Source organism: Gymnoscopelus braueri, assembly GCF_963280865.1.
Source record: "Gymnoscopelus braueri genome assembly, chromosome: 1".
NCBI lineage: Eukaryota > Metazoa > Chordata > Actinopteri > Myctophiformes > Myctophidae > Gymnoscopelus > Gymnoscopelus braueri.
In genome coordinates, this window is record NC_137603.1 from 18,116,019 (window position 1) to 18,141,781 (window position 25,763).

The window sequence follows — 25,763 nt, forward strand, 5'->3', positions numbered from 1 at the left end:
AGGAACTTGAACTCGCTGACCCTTTCCACTGCAGCACCGTCGATGAGGATGGGCGCATGGTCTCTCCGCGGCCTCCTGAAGTCCACGATCAGTTCTTTGGTCTTGTCGACGTTAAGAGAGAGGTTGTTCTCCCTGCACCAGCGTGCCAGTGAGTTGATCTCCTCTCTATAGTCAGACTCGTCGTTGTTGACGATTCGGCCTATCACTGTCGTGTCGTCCGCGTACTTTATGATGGTGTTGGAGACATGTGTGGCTGTGCAGTCATACGTGTACAGGGAGTAGAGGAGAGGGCTCAGCACGCATCCCTGGGGTGCTCCGGTGTTGAGGGTCAGGGGGTCGGATGTGATGCTGCCCATTCTCACCACCTGATGTCGGTTGGACAAGAAGTCCTGTATCCAGTCGCACATGCTTGGGTGTAGCCCTAGGTCTCTGAGCTTTTTGTCAAGTATTGCTGGGACAATGGTGTTGAATGCTGAGCTGTAGTCCACGAACAGCATACGTACATATTTGTCCTTCAGCAGCTTGTTGTCCATGTGCGAGAGGACGGTGTGGAGAGCCATGGCAATAGCGTCGTCGGTGGATCTGTTTTTGCGGTATGCATACTGCCACGGATCCAGCGAGGCAGGTAGCGTGGAGCTGATGTATTCCCTCACCAGTTTCTCGAAGCACTTGCTGACGATCGGGGTGAGAGCGACAGGTCTCCAGTCGTTCAGGCATGTCACTTTGGCCTTTTTGGGAATGGGCACAATGGTTGACATTTTGAACCCTGCAGGGACCACAGCCTGGGAGAGGGAGAGGTTAAAGATGTCAGCGAAGACACCCGCCAGCTGGTCTGCACATGCCTTAAGGACCCGGCCTGGAATCCCATCAGGTCCGGCTGCCTTGTGGATGTTGACCCGTGCGAAGGCTGTACGCACTTCTCTCTCCGAGATGGTTAGAGGGTTCTCCTCTGCTGGTGCTGCTGATGGCCCCGCTTGGCTGCCGCGGTTGGGGCTGATCTCAAACCGGCCGTAGAAAGTGTTCAGTTCGTTGGGGAGGGAGGCAGGCGGGTTCACCTCGCTTCTGGTTCTTGTTTTGCAGTCGTAGTATGTAGTGTAGTCTATTAAGTCTATTTATTAAGGAAGCACAAAGGAAAGTCTTCTGTGTTGAATGGAGAACAGATCTCTATGAGTCGTCTGGTGTTCCACATTGATCTACAAGCCATCAACGTGTCTCCATGCAACACATTGTTGCCTTGCAGTGAGAGCTCCACTGTGCAGAGAGGCTCAAAGCCAGCAGCTGTCAGGAGAGCTCACAGGCAGGGAGGAGAAGTACATACACTCCATGCTCATCTCTGGCAGCTTGTTTGGAAATGATCTGTACATCTTAGTTTAGAAATAGGCCATGCAGTTGCTCAGTCTTGATTAATTCCACATATCATCGCTGTTGGGTGGAAACCTCATATGTCCAAGACTGTTACTTTCAGAATTCAAAATTAGCACAAATAGCAGAACGCAATGTGTTTTGGCTTGTAGATCGGCTATTTTTACTACTTTTGTGTGACACTGTAGAATGACGTAGGAAATAAATTCCCCAAAAAAGTTGAAATATGGAGATAAGAGGTTTCTGCCCTACAGCAACGATATACAACTGCTAGGATAAACTTTGTGGAGTTGCTCACATAAAATACGTTCTGACACTGAGTCTGACTCATTGTTGATATTATGCTGTTTAGACTGATGATATGTTTACTTATGATCCTAGATTACCGTGTGTTTTCCTTGCTTACTGTAAATCGCTCTGGATTAAGAGCATCTGCTAAATGCCTAAATTGCAAGCTCACCCATATACAATACATTGTACCTGTTACAGTGAGTCTGAATCTCTCTCTCTCTCTCTCTCTCTCTCGTAGTGTAAATGTGAAGACCCAGGTACGTTCTACCTACCAGGATGTGTGCAGTCTGGAGATCACATGTACAGATCTACCCTCTCTGCTCTTTCTAATACATGTAATGTTGACATAAGACCCTATCAGAACGTGTCCAACCTGTTCAGGCACATTAAACAACCTGCAAAGGGAACAAAATAATCAAATCAGACACCGTAAGTTTCTAAAGGCTCTTGTCACATGTATCAAACTTCTGAAAACACATGACATTGCTTTTAATATCCCAGAGGTCCTGTTACATACATTCTTCTTCAGGAAATGGATCCTGCATAAATGTCCTTTATGGTGACGTCACTCCCGTAGATGACAGCAGAACACTGTTGTGCTTAGGAAAAGGGTACACTACTAGAGTCATATGAAGTACATTTTGTCACCAGCAGACCTACAGTATGCGTACCTCTCAAATTGTATGACTGTGCGTATAAGTATTAAAATAATATAAATACAACCCAGAAGGAATATTGAATAGTGAGCTGGTCATTGAGAAATACACCCTGAAAGATTGACCAACCCTAACCCATCATAAACCTGCTGGCCCTGTAGGTATGGGATTGCACAGCACATCACTAACATATGTTTGACTCTGCACTTTATTGCTATAACGCAAATGTCCTGCCTTGGAATAATAAGGCACATTTTGTAACCCTGGACTTTGACTAACAAACAAAAATCAGATAGACTAGGTGTGTCCAGTTATTCTAGGATGCACTGGACGGCAGCCATTTTGAACTGTACCACTGAGAAAGTTGTTTGAATTCAGGCAATGAGGCATGTGACCACTAGATGGAAGTCAGATACAAGTTGTTACTGTTAAATAAAGCAAAATAAAGTCAGTTAGAGGTGTTTATGAATTGATCTTATCCATCCATCTGATGTGTCATATCAAGTGTTCTACTTATAATTCCTCTACAATAAATAGGTAAATCTGAGATTAAGATTGTAATGAAACCAGGTTTCATTACAAACTGTTTCTATTCACTTCCTATGTTCACTGAACTGCTGCTTTGAGTTTGTGACCTTGTCCTGGTGGCTGATCTAGTGTACCATATGTAGACACACAACAACTTATGGTTATGTCACAGGTTTGAATCCCTCTGTCTCTCTCTATGTTGTTCTTCCATGTGTTTAGGTCCCATCCTTCCATCATGTCATCACCTGTCTGCTGAGAGGAGGCTTCACAGCAGCTCTCTCCACACACACACACACACACACACACACACACACACACACACACACACACACACACACACACACACACACACACACACACACACACACACGCAGAGATCTCCAACAGGCGAGCCACACACACAGAAAAAAAACTAGAACCACAAGGAATTATCATTGGCATGTTGTCATGAGGCACTGAAACATGAGCCCAAACTCTCCAAACAGAAGTGTGGTGAATTGGTACAAAACCGTACAGATACGTCTTTTCTTTGGACTCTGGAGTGAGTTGGTCATCACTAGGGTTGGGATCCGCGGAGGAACCGGATCCAACATTGAGGAACCGGAATCGGTTCCATCACATTTAGAACCGAAAAATTAAGGACCACCATAACTCTGAGAGGGTACAAATGGACAAATCATCCCCTTGGACAAAATGTGAAGACAGAACAGATTGTTTTACTGTCAACTGAATGACATGAACATTTCACAACACAACAATCTTATGTTATGGGCTAACTCACACAACATGGGCTTGATCACTGGGGCACATTGAAAAGGGGGTCACATTCATTCTTAGAAAAACTAATGAATATATTTAAGTCATTTCATGTTTTATTAGATACAAATTACAATGGTGTAGGCTACACACTTATGAGTGTAATTTGAATAACTAGTGTTTGTGTGAGTGTTGATAAAATGTGAAGCTGTGTCTCAAGCACACAGTGTATAGCCTGGTAAACCCCCCTCCCTCCGGAAATCTCATTTGCATTTGATTTCAGGAAGGAGTCTGGGATTGCACAGGGAGTAGAGCTGCCTGGTCGCTGCGTTTGCGAACCAATCAGCGGCTGCTAGGGGCGGGATCATCCAATCACCTGCCAAGTATCTTGAAAAAATGAAACGCTGTTTGTCATCGATTCTGCTACCGGAGTCTCAGATGGAAGTAGGCTGTGAAACTAAATGTGTGTCGCAAGCTTCTTCCATTTGACGGAGTCAGGTTACACAGTGTACAGACCAATATTTATCTAGCTCATGACTTGGATAAACTGACATCCATGCTTCACAACAGCAGTGGGTTGAGAGAGGATGATAACACAATACAACATCCTCTCTCAACACACTGCGTTGTGGAGCATGGATGTCAGTTTATCCATTTCCCTCTTTCCTCTCAAAGTGGAAACAGATGGAGGTGCTGCTCTCAGCTCAGTGCACACATCAAAGCAAAGGTCACATCAGGACACGTTATGTAGAATAAAATAGCCTAATGTATGTTCAGTATTTGAAAATCATTGTTTTTTAGAGAGTTTGAGAAACATTCATAGCCTGTATTGTATTTTATATTCTTCACGGACGGTTCTAAACAAGTGTTTTGTTTTTCCTTAGGCCTGTATTTACAGTCAGTGTCAGATGGGGCCACTGACCAGGGGACCTTTACTGCCTACCAGGGGCCCATTGTTAATGTACTGTGAGTACAAAGTCTGACCACTAGGGTCCCCATGTCACTGGCAACACATTCTCACTTGGAACTCATCCAATATGGTAGCTTGGTTACATGACCAGGCGTCACCAATGCCCTCTAGTCACTGGTGTGTTTTGACGCTGGCCCAGTGGTGACGCAATCCACTTCTATAGAAATTCCACAACATCATCATCTACACGCCCTTAGTAGTACGATATACAAACCACAGCATCACATTTAAACACCCATGTAGTATAATATAATTATGTATATTGAGTCGATTCATTCAAAATGTTTATTAGTAGCCTATTAGTTGCAAGTTTCACTTGTTACACAAACGTGTTGTTTTGTGTGTTCCATGGCTCTGTGACAGAATGCCTATGAGATCATATTACATCCACTAAACTAAACGCCACTGAGGGAGAACCTGGCCTCAACTGCACGATAGCTCACTTCCTGAAAAGCTCTGTTCAGGCAGTTCAGTTGCAAATGCAACATTTTGATTGGCTGAAGACAGTTCCTCTGTTCATTGGACTGAACTGCATGAGGAAACGGGCAGCTTTCCCCCATATACTGACACAGGCAGGATTGGCTGCTATAGTATCTCGGGTTGGGGCACCGCTTCCAGCCAAGTAAAGATGTAGAGAGAGTAACGGTGGTTTTGGAAAGTGACCTTGAGTTTGTATTTGATGAGTTGGGAGTAAGAATATGTTCTAGTGAAAAAAATATTCCACCTATTTTGCCGCGCTACTCCTCCCACAGTTTTTTTCCCTCAATTTAGTGCCATATGTCAAAATGACCGGCTTCACCGTAGGTCGTAAAATAAAAATCTTTTTTTCCCTAGATCCCTTGGGTCAACGCCCATTTGCGTCAGGATAGATTTTCCGCCATTTAGAATTTTCATCAAAACACACTTTCAGCTCCTCCTCCCACATATTTTGTCCAAATTTCACAAGAATCAATGATCTCTGGGCCCAAAACGGCATTTTGATAGTCTTTACCGTTCGTCCGTAAATGGTTTCCAAAGTTAGTGGGAGGGGCCCGTTTTACCGAAAATGCCAGAAATCACGAACGAAACGTCGGTAGGCTACTCCTCCCGGCGTATCCCTCGAGTCCCAGCGGCCGCGACCTGCTACTGGCGTCGGCGCAACCACACTTTCCCAGAATTGCGACGTGTCTAGTTCCTTGAATAGTGCCAACTAACAAATAATCACACGATTCAAGCTCTTCTAGTCCTTCCAGAAAATGGGAACTATAATATAGTTTATGTAGATTTGTCTGAGGCACTTGATATAAAGCATTCAAATGATGCAGATCAGATGTGTGTATATGCTGAATGTGTGCAAGCATTCATTAATTATATGTGTGTGCATGCATGTGTGCGTACATACTGTAGTCACACACACAGACACACTGTATGTGTGTGTATTATAAGGTCTCTGCTTGACACACCCTGCTCAATCTGATTGCCATGGTGATCCTTTTAAATGATTGGTTTATCTAATTTAGCAATAGATTTATAGAATACTTCACGTCACAAAAATTAAATGCTGTTAGATTAAGAAAAGAAAACGAAAAGAACTGTAAATGCTGCTATTAACATTACAAGCTACATAACATCAACCAGTCCAGTGTTGTATCAGTTACGTAAAGAAGGTGATGATGACTATGAGTAGTATGTGCTTGATGTGTCAGGGGTTAATTCTAAGAGGCCACATTTAAGCACAGAGAAGTATAGTGTGTGTGTTTGTGTGTTTGTGTGTTTGTGTGTGTGTGTGTGTGTGTGTGTGTGTGTGTGTGTGTGTGTGTGTGTGTGTGTGTGTGTGTGTGTGTGTGTGTGTGTGTGTGTGTGTGTGTGTGTGTGTGTGTGTGTGTGTGTGTGTAACCATTTTATTGTTCAAAGGCAACAAGGCATTGTCTTTCCTGTTACACAAGAAAATATCAGTCTGAATGAATTTATAAAAGTGTATATTTAGGTCAGTTCAGTATAATTCCTTGATGTGAAAAAGTCAAACGTTAGTCTTGTTTTGTGTCGCTCGCTCTGTGCACACATACAGTAGTAACTGTACTTTCAGTTGCAGGACAGCGCTCTAAAACAGTGCGAACGCCTCTCAGAGTTGTTGCTCTGTGTCTGAGGATGTGTCTAAATGCTGCTGGTTGTGATCATATAGGCCTGGCCGTGCACTGTGAGTATTCAATGTCACTAAACTAACACATCACTCACTCAGGGATTTTGCTGCCTGACACTTTCTAACTGTAGCAACTTCAAAGGTCACCATAGCATTAACCCAAACATTGATATCTCTTTTTTAATATAATTATCATTTAGTATAGAGTACTTTTTGTGTGTTATTGCTTTGCATCTGCAAAGTGCAATGATGAAAGTGGTGTTAAAACTGTATGCTCATGTTTTCACATTGGTTATAATAAGTCAGTAAGGCATTACAGGTAGAAGTATTTTACTGTACATACAAGTATTTGGGTATCTGGCTAGACAGGCAGTTCTTGAATTATTACTATCTGATTTGTTAAATATGCTCCTTTTAGAACACACCACTGCACTCTATACTCCTCTGTAAACTCGTCATCTTAGACACATTAATTGCTTCATGTTCGTACAAGACTCTTCTCAGTTTGCCCCACTTTATGTGTGTCATCTGGTGCATACCTCGTCTGCTGTGTACACCACAAAAACGTTCTTCATTCAGTGAGTCATCATTCCAGCCTGCTGCAGCTAGAGACTGGAGCGACCCACAAAAACCTTTACAACTGGACAGAATTAGCTTTAAAAGACCTCTGAGAAATGTTGCTGTCCCTCAGACAGTTAGCCCTGCTTGTTTTTATTTGTGGTTTGACTTTAAAAAACAATGTAAATGCTGTTAGATAAAGAAAGAAAGATAGATCACAAGCTACATCATCAATCTTCCAGTATTGCTTCACTAATGTAGATGGTAATGATTATGAGCAGTACTGTATGAGCTTGATGTGTTAAAGGAGAATTCCGGACAAATTAAGTGTTGTCTTTGATGTCTCGTTACTCACCTACCGACGTAAAAAGTGGCGTTCTTTTTTTCCATAGATTCCCCTGTCGTCATTTTTTAAACCCCCTCCGTTGTCATAATGGGAGCGCGTGGGTTACCTGGCAACCCACGCCTGGCAACACGAGTTGCCAGGTTCTGGAAAGAAACAAGCATCCAGTGTTAAATCGTTCGCCATTAACGGTAGCCTCGCAGGAAGTTTCAGCGCATGTTTGACTATCATGAGACTCTACAATGAATCGTAGTAGAGAAAAAAATAACTTTGCATCGGTTATAATAGACGAATTTCCCTAACCCACGCGCTCCCATTATGACAACGGAGGGGGTTTAAAAAATTACGACAGGGGAATCTATGGAAAAAAAAGAACGCCACTTTTTACGTCGGTAGGTGAGTAACGAGACATCAAAGACAACACTCAATTTGTCCGGAATTCTCCTTTAAGTCAGACATAATTGTACATTGTTACAGCTGTATTGTTGTTGTTTTTTCTTGTTTCCTGTTCTTGCCTGTCTCTCTCCCCCAGATACTGTGCGTGCGTGCGTGTGCGTGCGTGCGTGCGTGCGTGTGTGCGTGTGTGTGTGTGTGTGTTCATCTTGTGAATCATCAAAGTGGAAAAAGAGTTGTACAAAAACAAGGCATTATACGACAATGTGTGGCGTTGTAGAGGGGGTCTCCCCGAACGCGTGCGTGCCTCAGAAGTGCTGGCACCAAGAACCGTCTCCTGTCCAGCGTCCACTATTGTCTGAAAACGGCCCTTTTCTGACCCCTGACCTCACTGGACGGTCCGCCACGCTTTTTTCTACACCTGTGCCGCTTAGCGGAGAGTCTGGCATTGTAGAGGGGGTCTCCCCAAACGCGTGCGTACCTCAGAAGTGCTGGCACCAAGAATTGTCTCCGGTCCAGTGTCGAATTTGTATAGGCTATGCACTCCTTTGAACAGCATTTATCCATTTAGATAAATTATTAATGTTTTAAATCCGTTTTTGTTACACAGAAACATAATATGTGTTGTATAGCTTCGTTTAAATGCTTAATTTATAGTTTTAATGTGCAAATGAACCGTTTTTCAATGGTTTTCAATGGCTTCTTTTTACTGTAGAGGGTACTCTTATTCTGAAGAGATTGTCGACCACTTTTTTCACCTGTGCTGCTTAGCGGAGAGTGTGGCGGAGTAGAGGGGGTCTCCCCGAACGCGTGCGTACCTCAGAAGTGCTGGAACTTGGTAGAAATCTCCAGGCTGCCCTAGATAAATGGCACAATCATGGTCACAGTCAATGTTACATCAGTCTTATCTCAGGAACGGAGAGAGACACAGAACGAGATGTTGGTGTGTGCCTTTATTAATGGTCTTGAAATTTTATACTGATGTCAAACTGGGAAACTGAAATAGAAGCAAGGCTTGTCCATATCAACAGACTCGCAGTTATTGTGCTTGTCATAATTAGAAACAATTGCTGGCTGTAGGCTATTAAACGCTGACTCAAGTAACAATCTTGCTCAAATAAAGTCAAAGGACGGTGATAGGTATTAGGCCTACTATATAAACCAATGCGGGAACTGCAGTATATTTGACACAAACCCAGTTTGACTCCAGTAAACAACACCATCATTTAATGTTGAAATAGTGTATACGTTTTGTAAGTGACTATAGCAGAACCCCACAATTTTTTACATTCACAATTATAAAGAATATAAATAATGAATGAAAATAAACTTTTAAGTGCATACTTTTAGTGGCATGTCTATCACATCATGTGTACCTACCAGCTTAATATCAATCAGGCAATGGATGTGGAGCCATTTCAAATTGTGTGACATTTTCAAAGAGAACTCTGGAACTAATCTGAACAAGAATCAAGAGGGATTTATTTGTCACTTACTCAATACAGGTACAAGCAGTGAAATGTTGAGACCTGTTTCTACAGAGACTGTGCTAACACAACCAAACAAAATATGTCAGTAACAAGTAACAATAATGATGTAATGAAGAAGAAATAAAATTATAGATAACAGAAATAAAATTAAAGTACAGATGGAATGGCAGGTATGATAAACCTCGTGCGTATGTCACAAGTGCCACGGCAAATAGCTGTCTCGTGTCAGCCCTCTTGTAAAGGCTATGCACTGAAAATGGCCCTTTTCTGACCCCTGACCTCATTGGACGGCCCGCCACTTTTCAAAATACACCTGTTTGGCTTAGCGGGAGTGTGGCGTTGTAGGGGAGGTGTCCCCGCACGCGTGCGTATGTCAGAAGTGTTGGCAGCGTCCGCCGGCGCCTGTCCAGTGTCCACTGTTGTCTGAAAACGGCACTTTTCTGACCTCTGACCTCACTGGACGGTCCACGCCACACTTTTTTTTACACCTCTCGGGCTTATCCGAGAGTGTGGCGTTGTAGGGGAGGTGTCCCCTACACGGCACTTTTCTGACCTTTTCTGACCATTTATCCATTTAGATAAATTATTAATGTTTTAAAAACCGTTTTTGTTACACAGAAACATAATATGTGTTGTAGCTTCGTTTAAATGCTTAATTTATAGTTTTAATGTGCAAATTAACCGTTTTTCAATGGCTCCTTTTTGCTCTACAGTGTACTCTTATTCTGAAGAGATCGTCCACAGGAAGTCTTATCGTTGCTCCGTTATTGTTGCTCACGGAACACAGCTGTCTTATCTGTTGCTGACGGAACACAGCTGTATGTGTGGATGTGTTGTACTTTTAGTTATCGATCATCAACATGAAGGTTAGTCTCCTCAGAGCTTCATGGTTCGTCTGTCTGTTGACAGCAGCTGGACGCATCCTGACATCAGGTAGGAGAAGACACTTTAAAACATTTACTGTATGGACACACCCTGGTCCAGAGCGTCAGTGAGTTCTCTCTAACTTAGAGAGAACTCACTAACCAGGGCTATGACACACCCTACTAATACTCATGTCTGTCTTAACCTGGTTGGAAACCATTAACCCAACCAAACTTTATATTGAATATTATATATTAATATATATATATATAATATATATTGTGTTGATTTAACTGAGACTGTACACATTATGGAACCGAACCACACTGGCCCATTACATCTGTGGTGGATAGACCCTGCCGTCTGGTCCTCAGTAAGTAGAAGTAGGCTGTTTAAGTGTCCACTGAGGCTTTTTCTCGGCTGAAAACGCCAGGCAGGCTTCAGGAGACCGAGATGAGAATGTTTAAGCTCTCAGCAGCAGAGGAAAGCAAGGTAAATGCCCAGCCAGTGGTGGAAAAAGTACTCACATTTTTTATTTAAGTAAAAGTATCAATTCCACAATGTAGAAATACTCAGTAAAAGTACTCATTGTGCAGAATGTCCCATTTCAAGTTTTCAAATGTATAAAATCTTTTGAAAATAGCAGATCTTAAGCTCACAATGTGTGCTGTGTGAGTTTGTAGATCTATTTTCAAATGGCCAAAATGTATGTAGGGCTGAAGTGGTTACTTTATGTTTTGTAATAATAATCAAAATCTTCAAACTAACTAAAATGTTCAAATAATTGTTGTGGAGTAAAAGTACAACATATTGCCTCTGAGATGTAGTGGAGTAGAAGTAAAAGTATTGGAAAGTGGAAATACTCAAGTAAAGTACACTACCAATACCTCAGAATTGTAAAAGAAAAACACTTACTTTTATTACCCCCAATAAAAAGTATTTAACTCGCTCCTGTCAGTTACATGTTTTTAAGATATTGCGCAAGAGTTCAGCCCGTAGAGATAACATTACTGATTCCCCTACTGGTCAAATGTTGAATTGCATCTTCTAATGCAAAATATTATGGAACCGGCTGAGGACAGAGGCAAATTAAATACTTTTTTCAACACGTTGGATAGATTTTATTGCCAGCTAGAACTTAAAACATCTGTGAGCGTTTCAGAAAACCTTTACTTTTTGGATATGATGTGCAGAAAGGGGTAAGAAACATGTAAAGTGGAAAATGTGCGACAATGTCCTGCTCAAACGGCACCAGGAAATATAGGACCTCATCTCGGAGCTACATAGCGGAGGGAGAGGTTCTAAATGGGGCTACTTCAAGCTATAGTCATGGAAATTCAATTGGGCCCAGATGTGAGGGGGCTGATCAATTGAGCATGGGGGCTTTAGACCCGAAGCCCCCACCCTTCCGGCGCCTCTGCCATAGGAGAGAGTGTCAGTCTAGTATAGCTACTTATTTTTGTTGCTAAACCATTCTTTCTACTAAATGTCATTACAGACTGCTTTAACTATTCAACTTGACTGAAATATTTTTTCTCTACACAGACCAACAAGATGTGAAATACACACCACTGGGAGGAGTCCTTGAATTGCTTCCAGATACTAGCTCTGTTACTGAACCCATCACTGGCATCCTGTGGAAACATGGCCCCAATAAGGTAGCAGAATGGGATCAGGGCTTTGGTCCTGAAGTGGATTACTACGCGACATATAGAAACCGCACTGCATTGAATAAAGAAACTGTAAAGTTGATCATCAACAACATGACCATAGAAGACAGTGGAATATACTCTGTGGAGGTAAACGGTCGACTGCTGAACAAGACTTACAATGTTCAAGTGATCAGTAAGTATGAATGTTTGTGAAGGATAAATGCTATGGTTTCGTTGCACTTCTATTATAATATCCGTTCAATACATGTCTGTCCAGTCATCAGAAGGGAAAATTTTCATTTGAATGGTTAGAGTTTAGGGAAAGATTTTTTTCTTATGAACATTCTTTATTTATAATGCAATTTAAGGATTAGGGAATGTGTTTAAATCTGTTGGATGACCATCTCACAATTAATTATGGTGATGCATAGCATGACACAGACAGAGAGAGATCTAGAAAGATGGAAGAGCAGTGACACAGATTGTGTCTAGAAAGGTTTTCCTATTTTACCTGTAATAGTAAAATGTTTCTATTTATGCGTGAATTTGAATTATTTTCTGCATAGCTGTAAATAGTAAAAAACCTTCCTGAAGTTGAACTTGGTGCTTATGAGAAGAACAGGTAATGTAAGCAAAATGAATAACATTCACCACCAATTGTTTTCTGCTGCTGGGCGTGTCACTCAATGCAAGCTGTGTTTAAATGTTTACTCCCCTATAAGCACCAATGATGTCCAACATCTTTCACCATGCTTTATTTAGTTGGATAGAGATTGTTTGTAGAGCCTGTCTGATGCCAGAGTTTTGGGTACGATGCAAATTACCAAGGTTTTGACCAATATTCTGCCAAAAAATACAAAATTAAAACGTAGTTTAAAGGTAGGGTAAGTGATAAATATATATTTTTTTAGTTTTTTTAGTTAAAAACGTTAAAGTACTATATTCTGATAGTAATCATTGCTACAGAGCGTTTGTTCGGTCACAGGGGTCTCTCCAGCTCTTTAGTAAACAGAATATAGTACATTTTCAGGTAGGTGACAACATTTAAGCCAATCAGGAGAGAGCACTGAAAATGCATTTTCTGTTTAATAAAGAGTTGGAGAGACATGGGAGACTCCTTTTACTGAACACACACTCTATAGCAATGTGTACTATCAGAATATAGACCCATTTTGCAATCATTTGAATAATTGCAAATCACTTATCCTACCTTTTAGTTTCTATTTGAGAACTTTTAAAAGCAACACAATATACAAACTTTACTAAGTTTATCTAGTTATGCCCTATTCAAAAAATATGTATCAATAACCGATCTACAACCTCATAACATGCTGCATTGGGATGCGTTTAGAGCTTGTAGATCTGCTATTTTTGAATGTTAATAATCGCCAATACCAATGTTGTCAAATAATGGCTGTTTTATTGGCCAAACCTTGAACTGTTAGTGCCCTTGGTGGGTTTAAAATATAAACAACTTGTCATACAAAACAGAAGAATGGAACTTTGTTTCAGATGGGTTACTGGTGGCAGCTGAAGGTAAAATTAATTGTGGGTATTTTGTATACCAGCATGGAAAACTCCTACAGTTAAATTAATGCTGGCACACAGAAACACCTCAATGAAACACAGCAACGGGACACTTGGTGTTGGTGCAGTGGTAATGTGCCTGCCCACCACCACAGAGGTTGTGGGTTTGATTGGCCCGTGTTTGGGGGAGGGAAGCCGGGCGGGGACAGTGATAATGGTCACTGGTATTCCTACGGCAGCACCTGTCAGCAGGGCGTGTTGGCCGGGAGGAGTAGGACGAAGGCTCTACGTCCTCCTGGTGGGGGCTCCTCACTGGCAGGTGAGTCAGTAGGATACAACAGCAGTGACAACACACAAATGTGTGTGGGGAGGAATTAATTGGCATAACGACTAAATTGGAGAGAAAAAGGGGTAATAAGCACCTATAAGGAAACACACCAACATTATGTTATTACCTTCAGCTGGCATTTATCCATCTGTGTATAATATCCATGATCATTTTTGTCTCTTTTCTATTAATCTCATGTGGAATGGTTGCTATGTGGTTGCTACCCTGTCACATTCAACAATGTGATTGGCTGTCGCCCAGTTCAATTAGTTTCTCATTTGCATGAAGTTGACCGCTCTGCTGTCAATCCCACATCCTTTTACATTAGATGGCTGCCTTTCGTCTGATTTAAATTTTCATTTAATTTCTATGCTTCAGATGCAAATTGTTTTTTTGTTGATAATGCTTCCATAGAAAATTAATGTGAGGCATAAAAAATATAATAATAATAATAATAATAATAATAATAACCTTGTGTATCTTGTGTATCTGTACCACAGCCATTACCTGAGGAAGATCACACAGCCAACGTGTTTTCCTCATCAAAAATGACTGCAGAGTGGAGACCATTTGACCAGTAATTCTGAGCTGAGTTCATTCTTTTCCCCCAACAGAGAGAGTCTCAAAGCCATTGGTGGCTATCAAGGCACCGTGTACATCTAACTCTACCAGCTGCACACTGGTCTGTGTTGGACACCTCAGAGAGTCAGGTCCGGTCACCTATCGCTGGAAGAAAGATGAAGGGGAATGGATGGTGTCTGACTCTGGACAGAACTCTGATCAGTTGATTATCTTCAACAATGAGGAAGGGAAGAAGGTTGAAAACATATTTTGTGAAATGGAGAATGTATTCAGTGTGGAGCAGAGTGATCCCCGTCACAACAACCCATTTTATCGCAAAGGTACTGTATTGAGTTTACTCCACGATGAGTAGATATTGAATCACTGTGTTACAGGGCAAAGTCTTGGCCTTTTTTTTTTAAATAAAATGTCTCTTAAACAGAAATAATGAAACTTATCATGTGTGTCTGAGTGAAGCACAGTGAAGAAGACATTTTGATGAATTCTTGTTGTCTCCTGTGCTCTCTCAATACATTCATTAAATGTTTTACATTGTTGAACAAAATGTGTCATCTCAAGAAAGTCTTAATTTTCTTGAGCTACTCTACTACTAAACTAAACCAATTAATAAAATAGTTTTTTCTCCTATAAGGACCTACACCCAAAGATACACCAGTGGGATCGATTGTTGGAGGCATTATTGTTGCTCTCATACTTGCAGTGGGTTTGATGCTGGGTGTGAAATATCATGGTAAGTTTCTCTACTGATTTTAAGTTACATAACATACTACATGTCTACAATGTAATTGCTCACTGCTCATCAGCTACATGCAAGCGCGCCGGCATGAGGCAAAAAGTCGGGGGACATTGGCCGGGTTTCCCAAAGGAATTTCAGCTCGTGCGTAGGCTAGAAGATGCTTAAGAACCTCCACTCAGCTGCCAGTAGCAACCCCGCTACGCACTATCTTCATTAGTAGCAGCTGGTTGTGCCCTACGTGCCATCTAAACTGGCTTCGGGAGACACCATCGTCGTAGGTTCTCGAGTGCACGGCGTTACGTGTATGCTAAACTAAATTCGGGAGACAGCACGCACGTAAGACCTCCTGGACGAAGCCTACGTAAACTACGTAGTGCTGTCCTACGCTACACAGCAGTTTAAACACCCTTTGCGAATATATACAGTGAAATGGATCATAAAAATACCAGAGCCAACTGTCAGATGTCCTGAAGCAGTCCACTCCAAATACAACTTTTGAATAATTATGAATTAAATTACAGCGTAGGTGACATCTACAAGGTAAATAAAACACTAAAGTGTCCCCATTATGCAAGTAAATTAAATATACTTAAAATAACAAAAGTAAAGGTATGCAAAATGTCCCATTTCCCAAATGTATTAAAGTCTTTTGAAAATAGCAGATCTACAAGCTTGTGAGGCATTGTGAGCTTGTTGATCTGCTATTTTCAAAAGATTTTTTAACCATTCATAAACATGGCGAGCGCAACAGCTGTCACTTTGTGAGAGGAACTGGGGACTTTCATCATAACGTTTAACTATAAAACTTCTAAATTAAGGAAACATGTTTAGCTCAGCATCATTTATATACCTTTAGTTAACTTGGCATATGCTTAATATTTTTATCAGATGATCTGATCATCCGTGAGAGTACAATTTGTAAACTTCGGATTCATGCATAGAGGACGAAGCAGCGCAGCCGCTCGCCCTACCCAAAAGAACAGATCTGCAAGCTTGTATGTCTGTTTTTTTGGGTAGGCATCGTGTGTGTGTGTGTGTGTGTGTGTGTGTGTGTGTGTGTGTGTGTGTGTGTGTGTGTGTGTGTGTGTGTGTGTGTGTGTGTGTGTGTGTGTGTGTGTGTGTGTGTGTGTGTGTGTGTGTGTGTGTGTGTGTGTGTGTGTGCGCGTGCGTGCGTGCGTGCGTGCGTGCGTGCGTGCGTGCGTGCGTGCGTGCGTGCGTGCGTGCGTGCGCGCGTGCGCGCGCGCGTGCAGTCTGTCTTTTCATAGATCTATTTCGCTACGATGGGTGTTCGCGCTCGTAACAAACTGCTGCGTAGGACAGCACTCAGGGCTACAACCTCTCCCAGGAGTAGGAGTAGGATACGTGCATGCTGTTTCCCCGAATGTAGTTTTAGCAGACACGTAACGCTGTGGACTTGGGAACCTACGACGATGGTCTTTCCTGAAGCCAGTTTAGATAGCACGTAAGGCACAACCAGCTGCTACTAATGAGGGTAGAGCGTAGGTTTCGCCGGATCCCAGCTGTGTAGGAGGCTCTTACGCAAGCTGCGTAGGCGACGAATGACCTGAAATCGCAGGCTCTTACGTGCCTGCTAAGGTACTGCGCAGCCTGTGTGGACGCACGTAAGACCCGTCGTAGGACCTGCGCAGCATCTCTACGCAGCATCTCTACGAATCTCTTTGGGAAACCCGGCCATTACCTGTTCGACGGTGACATCATGACATTCACTGTCAGTTTTGGTGCAGCTCCGAAGAGTATACAAATGTAACCAAATGGACTCCTCGGAATTTAATTAGCGTAACTAACTATAAGCACTATAGCTCTGGATAAAGAACAGATTGTAAATGTTAGTCATTTTCAGACTTTTTATTTAAGGGAAATTCAAGCTTACTCTATAGTGAAAGTTAGAAGAACTACATGAAACATTGTATTTCAATAAACTTAGTAGTAAGGAGTCAGAATAAATAGTGAACATATTAGATTATATATTATACACATCTTCACGGATTCAAAATGACGGACCCAAACCCTAATGGATCCTGAAATTGGTTCAGAGATCCGAGTGGAGCCGACAAAAAAAAAGAAGAAAGACGCGGGGTGCCCACTGGCCTAGCGGTCCAGGCCCAGGGGTCATCACCATGCCAGCTTGTGATGGACATTTTCATCGATTATTTTTGCCACAAAAAAAAGTGATCGATATTATGTTTTACCAGAAATACATAATGAACTCCTAATGTGCCTGCCATATTGTCTATGCCAATGTGCCACACATTTTACAATGATAGTATATCTGCATTAACCACTGAGCCACAAATAAATATAAGCCATTGTTTTAAAAGCCAATCTACAAGCTCACATGGGATGGGATGGGAACGATGTACAAAAACGAATTTCACCCACTTCTTTACCTTGTAAACCTGTGATGTGACAATAAAACTGATTCTGATTCTGATTCACAACACATTACATCATGACATGTTGAGAGATTGTGGATCTGGTATTTTCGAAACATTTCAGAAATGTTTCTAATTATTGATTTATTTACTTATTTACTTTACTTTACAACATGGGGATGCCAGGGTTAAAGAGGTTACCTATTCTGAAGAAAACCGTAAGCCTGCCAGGTGTGTGTGTGTGTGTGTGTGTGTGTGTGTGTGTGTGTGTGTGTGTGGGCGCGCACATGATTGCACATGAAACCTAATATGTTATGTTTTCACGGTGTTTGAATTTAATCTCATCTCAGATCGTATAAAGATGATGTTTTCTTCACGTGAGCCAGTGGCCACAATGGAGGCTCCTGAAGGTGAGTGTGAGAATGTTATTTGAGCACTTTATGATGTGACTTGGTATGGAGTTGAACCTCCAACCTCCAATTATAAAATACTATTATATTAAAAAAAGAAAATAATAATAGTTTTCATAACAACTTTAACACATAATATGTGTGTGTTCATAATAAACCTCCAATCATCAGTTATTCCTGCTGACTGTGACGACTGGCAGAGAGTTGCTATAAAATGAGAAACTTGTTGTTAGTTATCAGTGTTGCATATTTCAACACTACAAAAAAAAAAGAAAGTTGTTGCTAATTAGGATGCCTACTTGGTAGTGTGCACAAGAAATCTGGTGCTGATCTGCTGATCAGTCCAGCGGATTGCGAGATTAGCCCTGGACACTCTCACAAACTCTCTAGACAGCTCAGAGTAGGACAACTAGGACATGAGAAGCATGTATGGAGCTTCCCACAACCACTTTAAGTGAGGAGCACTTTAGAGAACAAATGACTTCATGGTTTATAGTATGGGCCTATCTATACTGTATGTTTGATGCAGGAACAAATGTAATGAAAACAATATACAGATATAACAAACTATATAGCCAAGGGCTTTAGGCCTAAAATGTTGCCAAAATAAGAACAAATCTTATAATGATGATTATTGATTTGCAATTTGCTTGGTAGACCAGCCACTCTAGTGGTTCTTAAATAATATTCCGGGTCATTTGGCCAATATCTAATTGTATCCATACCCACTTTGTGGTATTTTTTTTTCTCTTCACAGTGAGATGATGTGCAATACCATTGTTTGTAATGATAATCTTTTTTACTCATATAGAGCACTGAAGTGCTGACGTCACTGCCGCTAGAGGGCGCTGTTCCGCTGGTTCGTGACTTTATTTTTTGTGTTCAAATCCCCATTGGGGAATCTTAGATCGCCTCATATAAGAAGAAAGAAATATAAATATTTTACACAGAACTGGGTTTGATGGAAATACCTGCAGTTGGTTTCAGAGCTGCTGGCTCAAAACCTGCAGCTTTCATTTAATGCACTCCAGGAATTACTCAGAGAGCTGAAGCTTGTACTAAGCCAGTGAAATTGATTATAATAACCTGCACATTACTACCTCAAATGGATCGAATATAGAAAGGGTTGCTGAATACAAGTACCTTGGAATATGGTTTGATGACAAATTCACTTTTAAATGCCATATAGACAATCTGGCCTGTAAACTAAGGCAAAGGATGGGTTTCTTTTACAGGAACAGAGCTAGTTTCCCAATGGCATGAAGGAAAAGGGTTATTGAAGCAGTCTGTCTTTCTGTGTTGGACTATGGAGATGTAATTTATGGAAATGCTGCTCCTTCTGTCCTCAAGTCCTTGGATACAGTTTATCATTCGGCTCTGCGTTTTATATCCGGTGAATATTATAGGACTCATCACTGCATCCTGTATGACAGAGTGGGTTGGCCTTCTTTGGCCGACAGGCGAAGCAAACACTGGTACCTATTAATTTGAGAGGCAATTGATGGGACTTTACCACTGTATATTAAATCCCTGCTGGATTGGAACCATGTAACACACAGGACACGCTCCAGTGATTGGCTCACGCTAAGACTGAACTGGGGAAAACAGCCTTTAGTTTTAGTGCCCCAACCACCTGGAATGACCTACAGCTTAAATGTAAGATCTGTTCTCCCATAACATAGACAATTTAAAACCTTGATTGCAGGCCTACCCACAAGTGTCTGCAATTGCTTTTAAATTGTGTTGTATCACACGATAGGGAAATGTTGTTTTATTTTGTTTCTGAGAACTGTGTAAACACACCACCCCGGCGATTTTACTCATATTGATTGCATCGACTGAAGGGGGAAATGTACACATTTACCCAAAGAGTAACACAATAAACGCTAGAAACGAGTCAAACGACCCAAAGACTACATTTCCCATGAACGCGGCTGCTGTAGGGACAGTGATTTTCAGACCCGGAAGTAGTAGTTCTTAAGACTTTTAAGGCAGAATTTATTCCATCTTCGCCAGAAACGTGCTGTATCAAATATGAATGAATATCATAAACGATGCAGAGCCACCCCCCTGACAAAAACGCTGAGGTGGTGTGTTTATGTTTGGAACACAGTTCTTATATGACGTGATCTAAGATTCTCCAATGGGGATTTCAACACAAAAAAATAAAGCCACGAACCAGCGCCCTCTGGTGGCAGTGACGTCAGACTTCGGTGCTCTATTCTTAGTAGACTGTGTGTGTGTGTGTACTACATCTGTACACGTGCGTACAAATGCGCTCAGCACTGACGCATTTGTACGCACGTTTACATATGTAGTAATAGAGATGTGACATAACTGGTCTTCAGGTTAACATTACTATTAATATTTACTATGAAATAGTATAGCAAGGTGATTGTGTGTGTGTGTGTGTGTGTGTGTGTGTGTGTGTGTGTGTGTGTGTGTGTGTGTGTGTGTGTGTGTGTGTGTGTGTGTGTGTGTGTGTGTGTGTGTGTGTGTGTGTGTGTGTGTGTGTGTGTGTGTGTGTGTGTGTGTGTGTGTGTCCTAGAAATGGCACTAATAACAAGAGGTGATTCATCACATGGTATGTATGTTTCTCTTCTGTTACTACCTGAATATTGTCTATTATTATGTTATTATTTTAACTGATATTTTGTTAATTTTCCAATGTGTTTTCTCTGTTTCTCTCTTTCATTCACTCACCCTCCAGCCCTCTCTCTCTTCCCCTTTCTCTCTCTCTCTCTTACCCTCTTTCCCCTCTCTCCCTCTCTCCCCCTTCTCGTGCTCTCTCTTTGTCCCTCTCCGCCTCTCCCCCCCCTCTCGCTCTTCCCCTCTCTCCTCTTCTCTTTCCCTCTCTTTTTTCCTCTTCTCTTCTTCCTCTCTCCCCCTATATCGCTCTCCCTGTCTGCCCCCCCCTCTCTCTGACAATGTTGCTCGTATTTTGTTGTGTTGTGTTTTCTCCTGAGCTCCCCTAAATTATGGTGGAGACCAAAGCTTCTTCCTATAAAAGGAATATTCACAACATGTTCCTACTTAGGGCTGTGCTTCATAATTGTTCAATTGACATCCTTCGACACATCAATCCAATCCAATCCACTTTATTTATAGAGCACATTTAAAACAACAGTGTTGAACCAAAGTGCTGTACACTCAGTAACAAAATACTAAAATAAACAAGAGCAAAAAACAACACACAATAAACAGGACAACATTTGACACAATGCCTGGAAGAAACCGCAGCTTCTCAATCTGAATTTTCAAACGCCAAGGAGAACAAGTGTGTTTTCAAACATGATTTGAACACAGGCAGGGTTTGAGACGCATGGGGTGGAAGCTCGTTCCACAGTGTGGGCGCTATGAAGGAAAATGCTCTATCTCCCCGGGTTTTCAACTTTGTTGCTGGGACCTTAAGGATTGACTGGTCAGTAGACCTCAAGACCCTTGTAGTGTTATTGGGAGGTAGAAGCTCCGATATGTACAGTGGTGCCAGCCCATTTAAAGACTTAAAGACAAATAATAAAGTCTTAAACTGAATCCTGTAACGAACAGGGAGCCACTGTAGGGAGGCAAGAATCGGGGAGATGTGATCATATTTCCGTGCCCCTGTTAAGAGGCCGAGTTTTGGACTAACTGTAGTCGTGACAAGCAGGCTTGGCTAATGCCAACATAAAGTGCCTCAGAGACCGTCTTGTCCACTCGGACATGAATACACCCTCCCCCCCTACCTGCCTCCCTAATCCCCCACAGGGTTTCTATAAATGTGGCAACTGCGCCCAATGCTCTAATTCATCTAATGCTAATTTTTTTACCCATCCACGTACAGGTAAAAAATACAAAATATCCTCATTTATAAATTGCAACTCAACCCATGTGGTATATATGCTCAAATGTCCTTGTGGACTGGCATATATTGGTCAAACCAAGAGACCACTTAAACTCCATATAGGCGAGCACAAAACTGCTATTCGCACTAACAACCCAGAATATGCCATGGCCAGGCATTATAAATCAGCAAATCATGGCTCTCCAGCATCCCTGAAATTCTGGGGAATAGAAAAAAATTCAGTCTCATCACGGGGTGGAGACATAATTAATAAACTGCTTCGCAGAGAAGCATTATGGATCCATAACCTTGACACCCTAGAACCCAATGGTCTAAATGAAGAACTGAGCCTTTCATGCTTTCTATAGACGGTCCCTGAGGTTTCCTGACTTTGCTTTTGTGTGCTTTTTACTCTTGAGAGTGTTCCCTTGCTTTTTGTATCTTAAAAATATAATTTAGTCAAAATGTATTTAAAGTGTTTTTGCATTGGCCTAACATTGTTTGGCCCCTTTTTCTACTTGTACACTGTTTTAAACTAACCTTAACAATGGCATTATATGTGTAGACTATTTTCTATATCTTGTAATATGCTAAATGGTCCACATGCCCAGAATTAAGCCCTAATCATTACTGATAGGCGCAACCTTGAGATTGTGACATGCAGTACTAGGTAATTACCACTAAACAGAGGGCCATCCACCATTGGTTTATTGAGAGCACAGCCCATGCTCACCTCTGTATATAACTGTCTACCTTGATGCAGCCACCTATGACTCTGAGTAAGGTCGAAAGACCGAAACGTCAGTCTATCTGTTTTACTTGCACCGAAATAAATAAAAGGCCTAAACTGTCCGTGTTGCTCCAGCGTTCTCTCTTCTGCCAACATAAAGTGCATTACAGTAGTCGAGTCGGGTTGAGATAAAAGCATGGATAAGACGTTCAAAATCAGAAAGGGCTACAGCAGACTTGACTTTGGCTAAGAGCCTCAGCTGATAAAAGCTGGATTTAACAACGGAGTTAATCTGTTTGTCAAAATTAAAATCGCTGTCCAATTAAACACCAAGGTTAGTGACCACTGGTTTTAGAAATGGCTGCAGGAAATGGCTACATCAAAATGTAGTTGGTTTAATGCCACTGGTTTAATGTTTTTGACTGTTCGCTGCTTCTCCGTCAGAGTCAGAGTGTAATCTGAGTTTAATCATGCTAGTTTATTTACAGTACCAGTATTTGAATTGTTTCAAACAAACATTGCTGTCCTTTCCATCCAAATTGAGTCTTATATTACGATCACCTTCAATTGTCTTCCTGTTGCTGCACCTTCCTGCTACCAGCTCAGATGTCAACAACACCTCCCTGTTGTCTTAATGTGTTTAGCATCCTGAAAGCACTTCCTAATAGAGATCATCCGATCAGGTTTTTTGAAACCGATCACCGATCCGATCATGATCAAGTCTGATCATCCGATACCGATCCGATCATGTTGCGCAATATTATATCAGTTTTTTTTTAACCGATCACCGATCCGATCAAGTCTGATCATCCGATACCGATCACCGATCCGATCATGTGGCGCAATATTATTTTTTATATTTTTTAACTTTTTGTATTTTATTTAACTTTTTTATTTATTAATTCATTCACTCATGCATGTATTGGCTGGTCGTCCAGGCCCAGAGGTGGACAGAGTACTCGACCCCAGTACTTGAGTAAGAGTACAGAGTACTCCTGGTTACATTTACTCCACTACAACTAAAAGTAGCTCAGTCAAAATGTTACTCAAGTAAGAGTAAAAAAGTACTTGCTTTTAAATGTACTTAAGTATTCAAGAGTACATGCTTTTAAAAATATTTAAGTACAAGTAAAAGTAAAAGTACATTTACACACACACACACACACACACACACACACACACACACACACACACACACACACACACACACACACACACAGGCTGCAGGCAGCCCTGGCTGCACTGACATACACACACAGACTGAGTGAATGTTTTTTTCTGTGCGCAACAGATTTCAGCGTTGTTGTTTTTTTCATAGCGTGTGTCGCATCGGTCTCACACACTGTAAAGAAGTTCCACACCGCGGACATTTTCAAACCCGCGTGCGTGCAGCAGAGCAGTGCAGCGAGATCATAACAAACACTTCTTCCTTCTTTTAAGGCGGCTGTTATTCAGCCAGCGTTTCACCGCCACCTTCAGATCCGGAGTGATATCAAACTCTTGACATATATAAGTCATGATCGGATCGGTTAATTGACCTATTTATCGGAATGACCGATCAAATTATTTTCATTGACATCGGGCCTATCCGATCCATGGCCGATTGATCGGACCATCTCTACTTCCTAATAATCTTCTCCCTCCGCTGCTTGTTCAGCTTTACAGCTGCTGGTGTGAATTTAATGAAAGTAATGTTGTAATGAAGCCATGTTAGCCTAACACAAAACTAGAGCTGTCAAACAGCTGCAATCACATAAATTCTATTCCATTCAATAACATTTAAAAGCAAGGATATGTATTCAAACTACCACTAAATTGATGAGGAATCCACACAAAAGAGTTACAAGCTGTATCTAGGTACTGATGGCTGTGGAAAGCCTGGTGACATGAGGTTAGGTTGTGGATGGACCTGCATCATGACTATGGAGCTCAGTCAAACTTTATTGTCTAATGTTGTCTAAGTCAACTTTAACAGTGTTGGGCAATATTACTTAGGAGAGTAATATGTTACTTTATTACTTTCCCCGCGCCCCCCAACAGTCTTTATCCTTTTAAGTATTTTGCTGCTGCAAATTCCATATTTGGAATTGGAACAATAATTATCAACAACAATCAATCAACAATCAACAATTATCAACAACATCAATCTGAACTGCACACACTGGCTGCAGCCTCTCAAAAACTGAAACAATAAAGTAAAGTTTTTGAACATTTCTTAACCTTTTCAACATATCTTACACCAGTCAATATTAATTAGCCAAAGTGCAAGGGCGGAGGAGAGAGGAGATATAGAGCAGTGGTTCTCAAACTTTTTCTTGTCAAGGACCCCCAAATTGACACTTATTAGCCCACGGACCCCCATTTCAAAAGATATGCCAGGGACCCCCATAAGAGAAGATTTTTTACGGCTCTAACAGTGATTCTCAACCATTTTAATTTCAAGGATCACCAGTTTGACATGCATTAGGGCTACAGACCCCCATTTAATGGCATTTCTATCACTTGGACCACAATTTATATTGTAAAATCTATGTCAATTTAAGAGTGTACACTCTCCATTTGTACACTCTCAGAGTTACAGACCCATAAGGGTCCATTTGGTGCCTAATCTATCATTTAGCTGGGGACCCCCTGGAACTCCCTCAAGGACCCCTGGGGGTCCCTGGACCCCACTTGAGAACCAATGATATACAGTGGTTACCTGCTGACCTATACGCCCCAGTCTCTGAAAGGTACCTACCAGGACTCACCTAACCCTAGGTTGTGAAAGGTTGGGGGTGTGGCTATGCCTTGGAGGTGTGTCTTGGTAGTAGGTGGCATAAGAGAGCTAAAATGTTTGCAGAGGAAAGAAATTACTCTAGATTACATTACATTAAGGTATATGTCTATTTATGAATTGATTAATTTAAGTAAATACATTGATTCATTAAAGTATATTACTCCTATACAGATACAAAGTATTGGCATCAAACTATGTGCTTAGTTCGTTTTCAAATAATTGTAGTGGAGTAAAATAACGTACTTTACACCACATCTAATTAGTATTATTAAAGATAGATTGTAACATCTACAAAGTACATCTTGTGCGCGCTGACAGACAGACAGACAAACGTTGTATATATAGTAATTAATTTATCCCTGTTCAGTAGCATTCGAGTTGACACGGTGAAACACTATACCACTTTACACACACAATCACATCTACTACGCACAAAAGATGCAAATGATCCCTACCCCCAAACTGTAACAATG

The 25,763-nt window shown here is 41.5% G+C and overlaps 2 protein-coding genes across 2 annotated transcripts in view; one reads left to right on the plus strand and one right to left on the minus strand.

Moving 5' to 3' along the window:
* cUnh15orf48 (chromosome Un C15orf48 homolog) overlaps positions 1-25,763 on the minus strand; it is a 70,028-nt gene that overhangs the window by 16,207 nt on the left and 28,058 nt on the right. The window lies entirely within an intron of this gene.
* Positions 10,315-24,188, plus strand: LOC308087779 (T-lymphocyte surface antigen Ly-9-like; the record flags this gene model as incomplete). The annotated part of the gene is made up of 7 exons (XM_080431936.1): positions 10,315-10,399; positions 11,876-12,175; positions 14,452-14,739; positions 15,051-15,149; positions 17,899-17,958; positions 20,507-20,542; positions 24,169-24,188. The coding sequence occupies exons 1-7, from the start codon at positions 10,327-10,329 to the stop codon at positions 24,186-24,188; spliced, it is 876 nt and encodes a 291-aa protein (XP_080288062.1). The 5' UTR covers positions 10,315-10,326.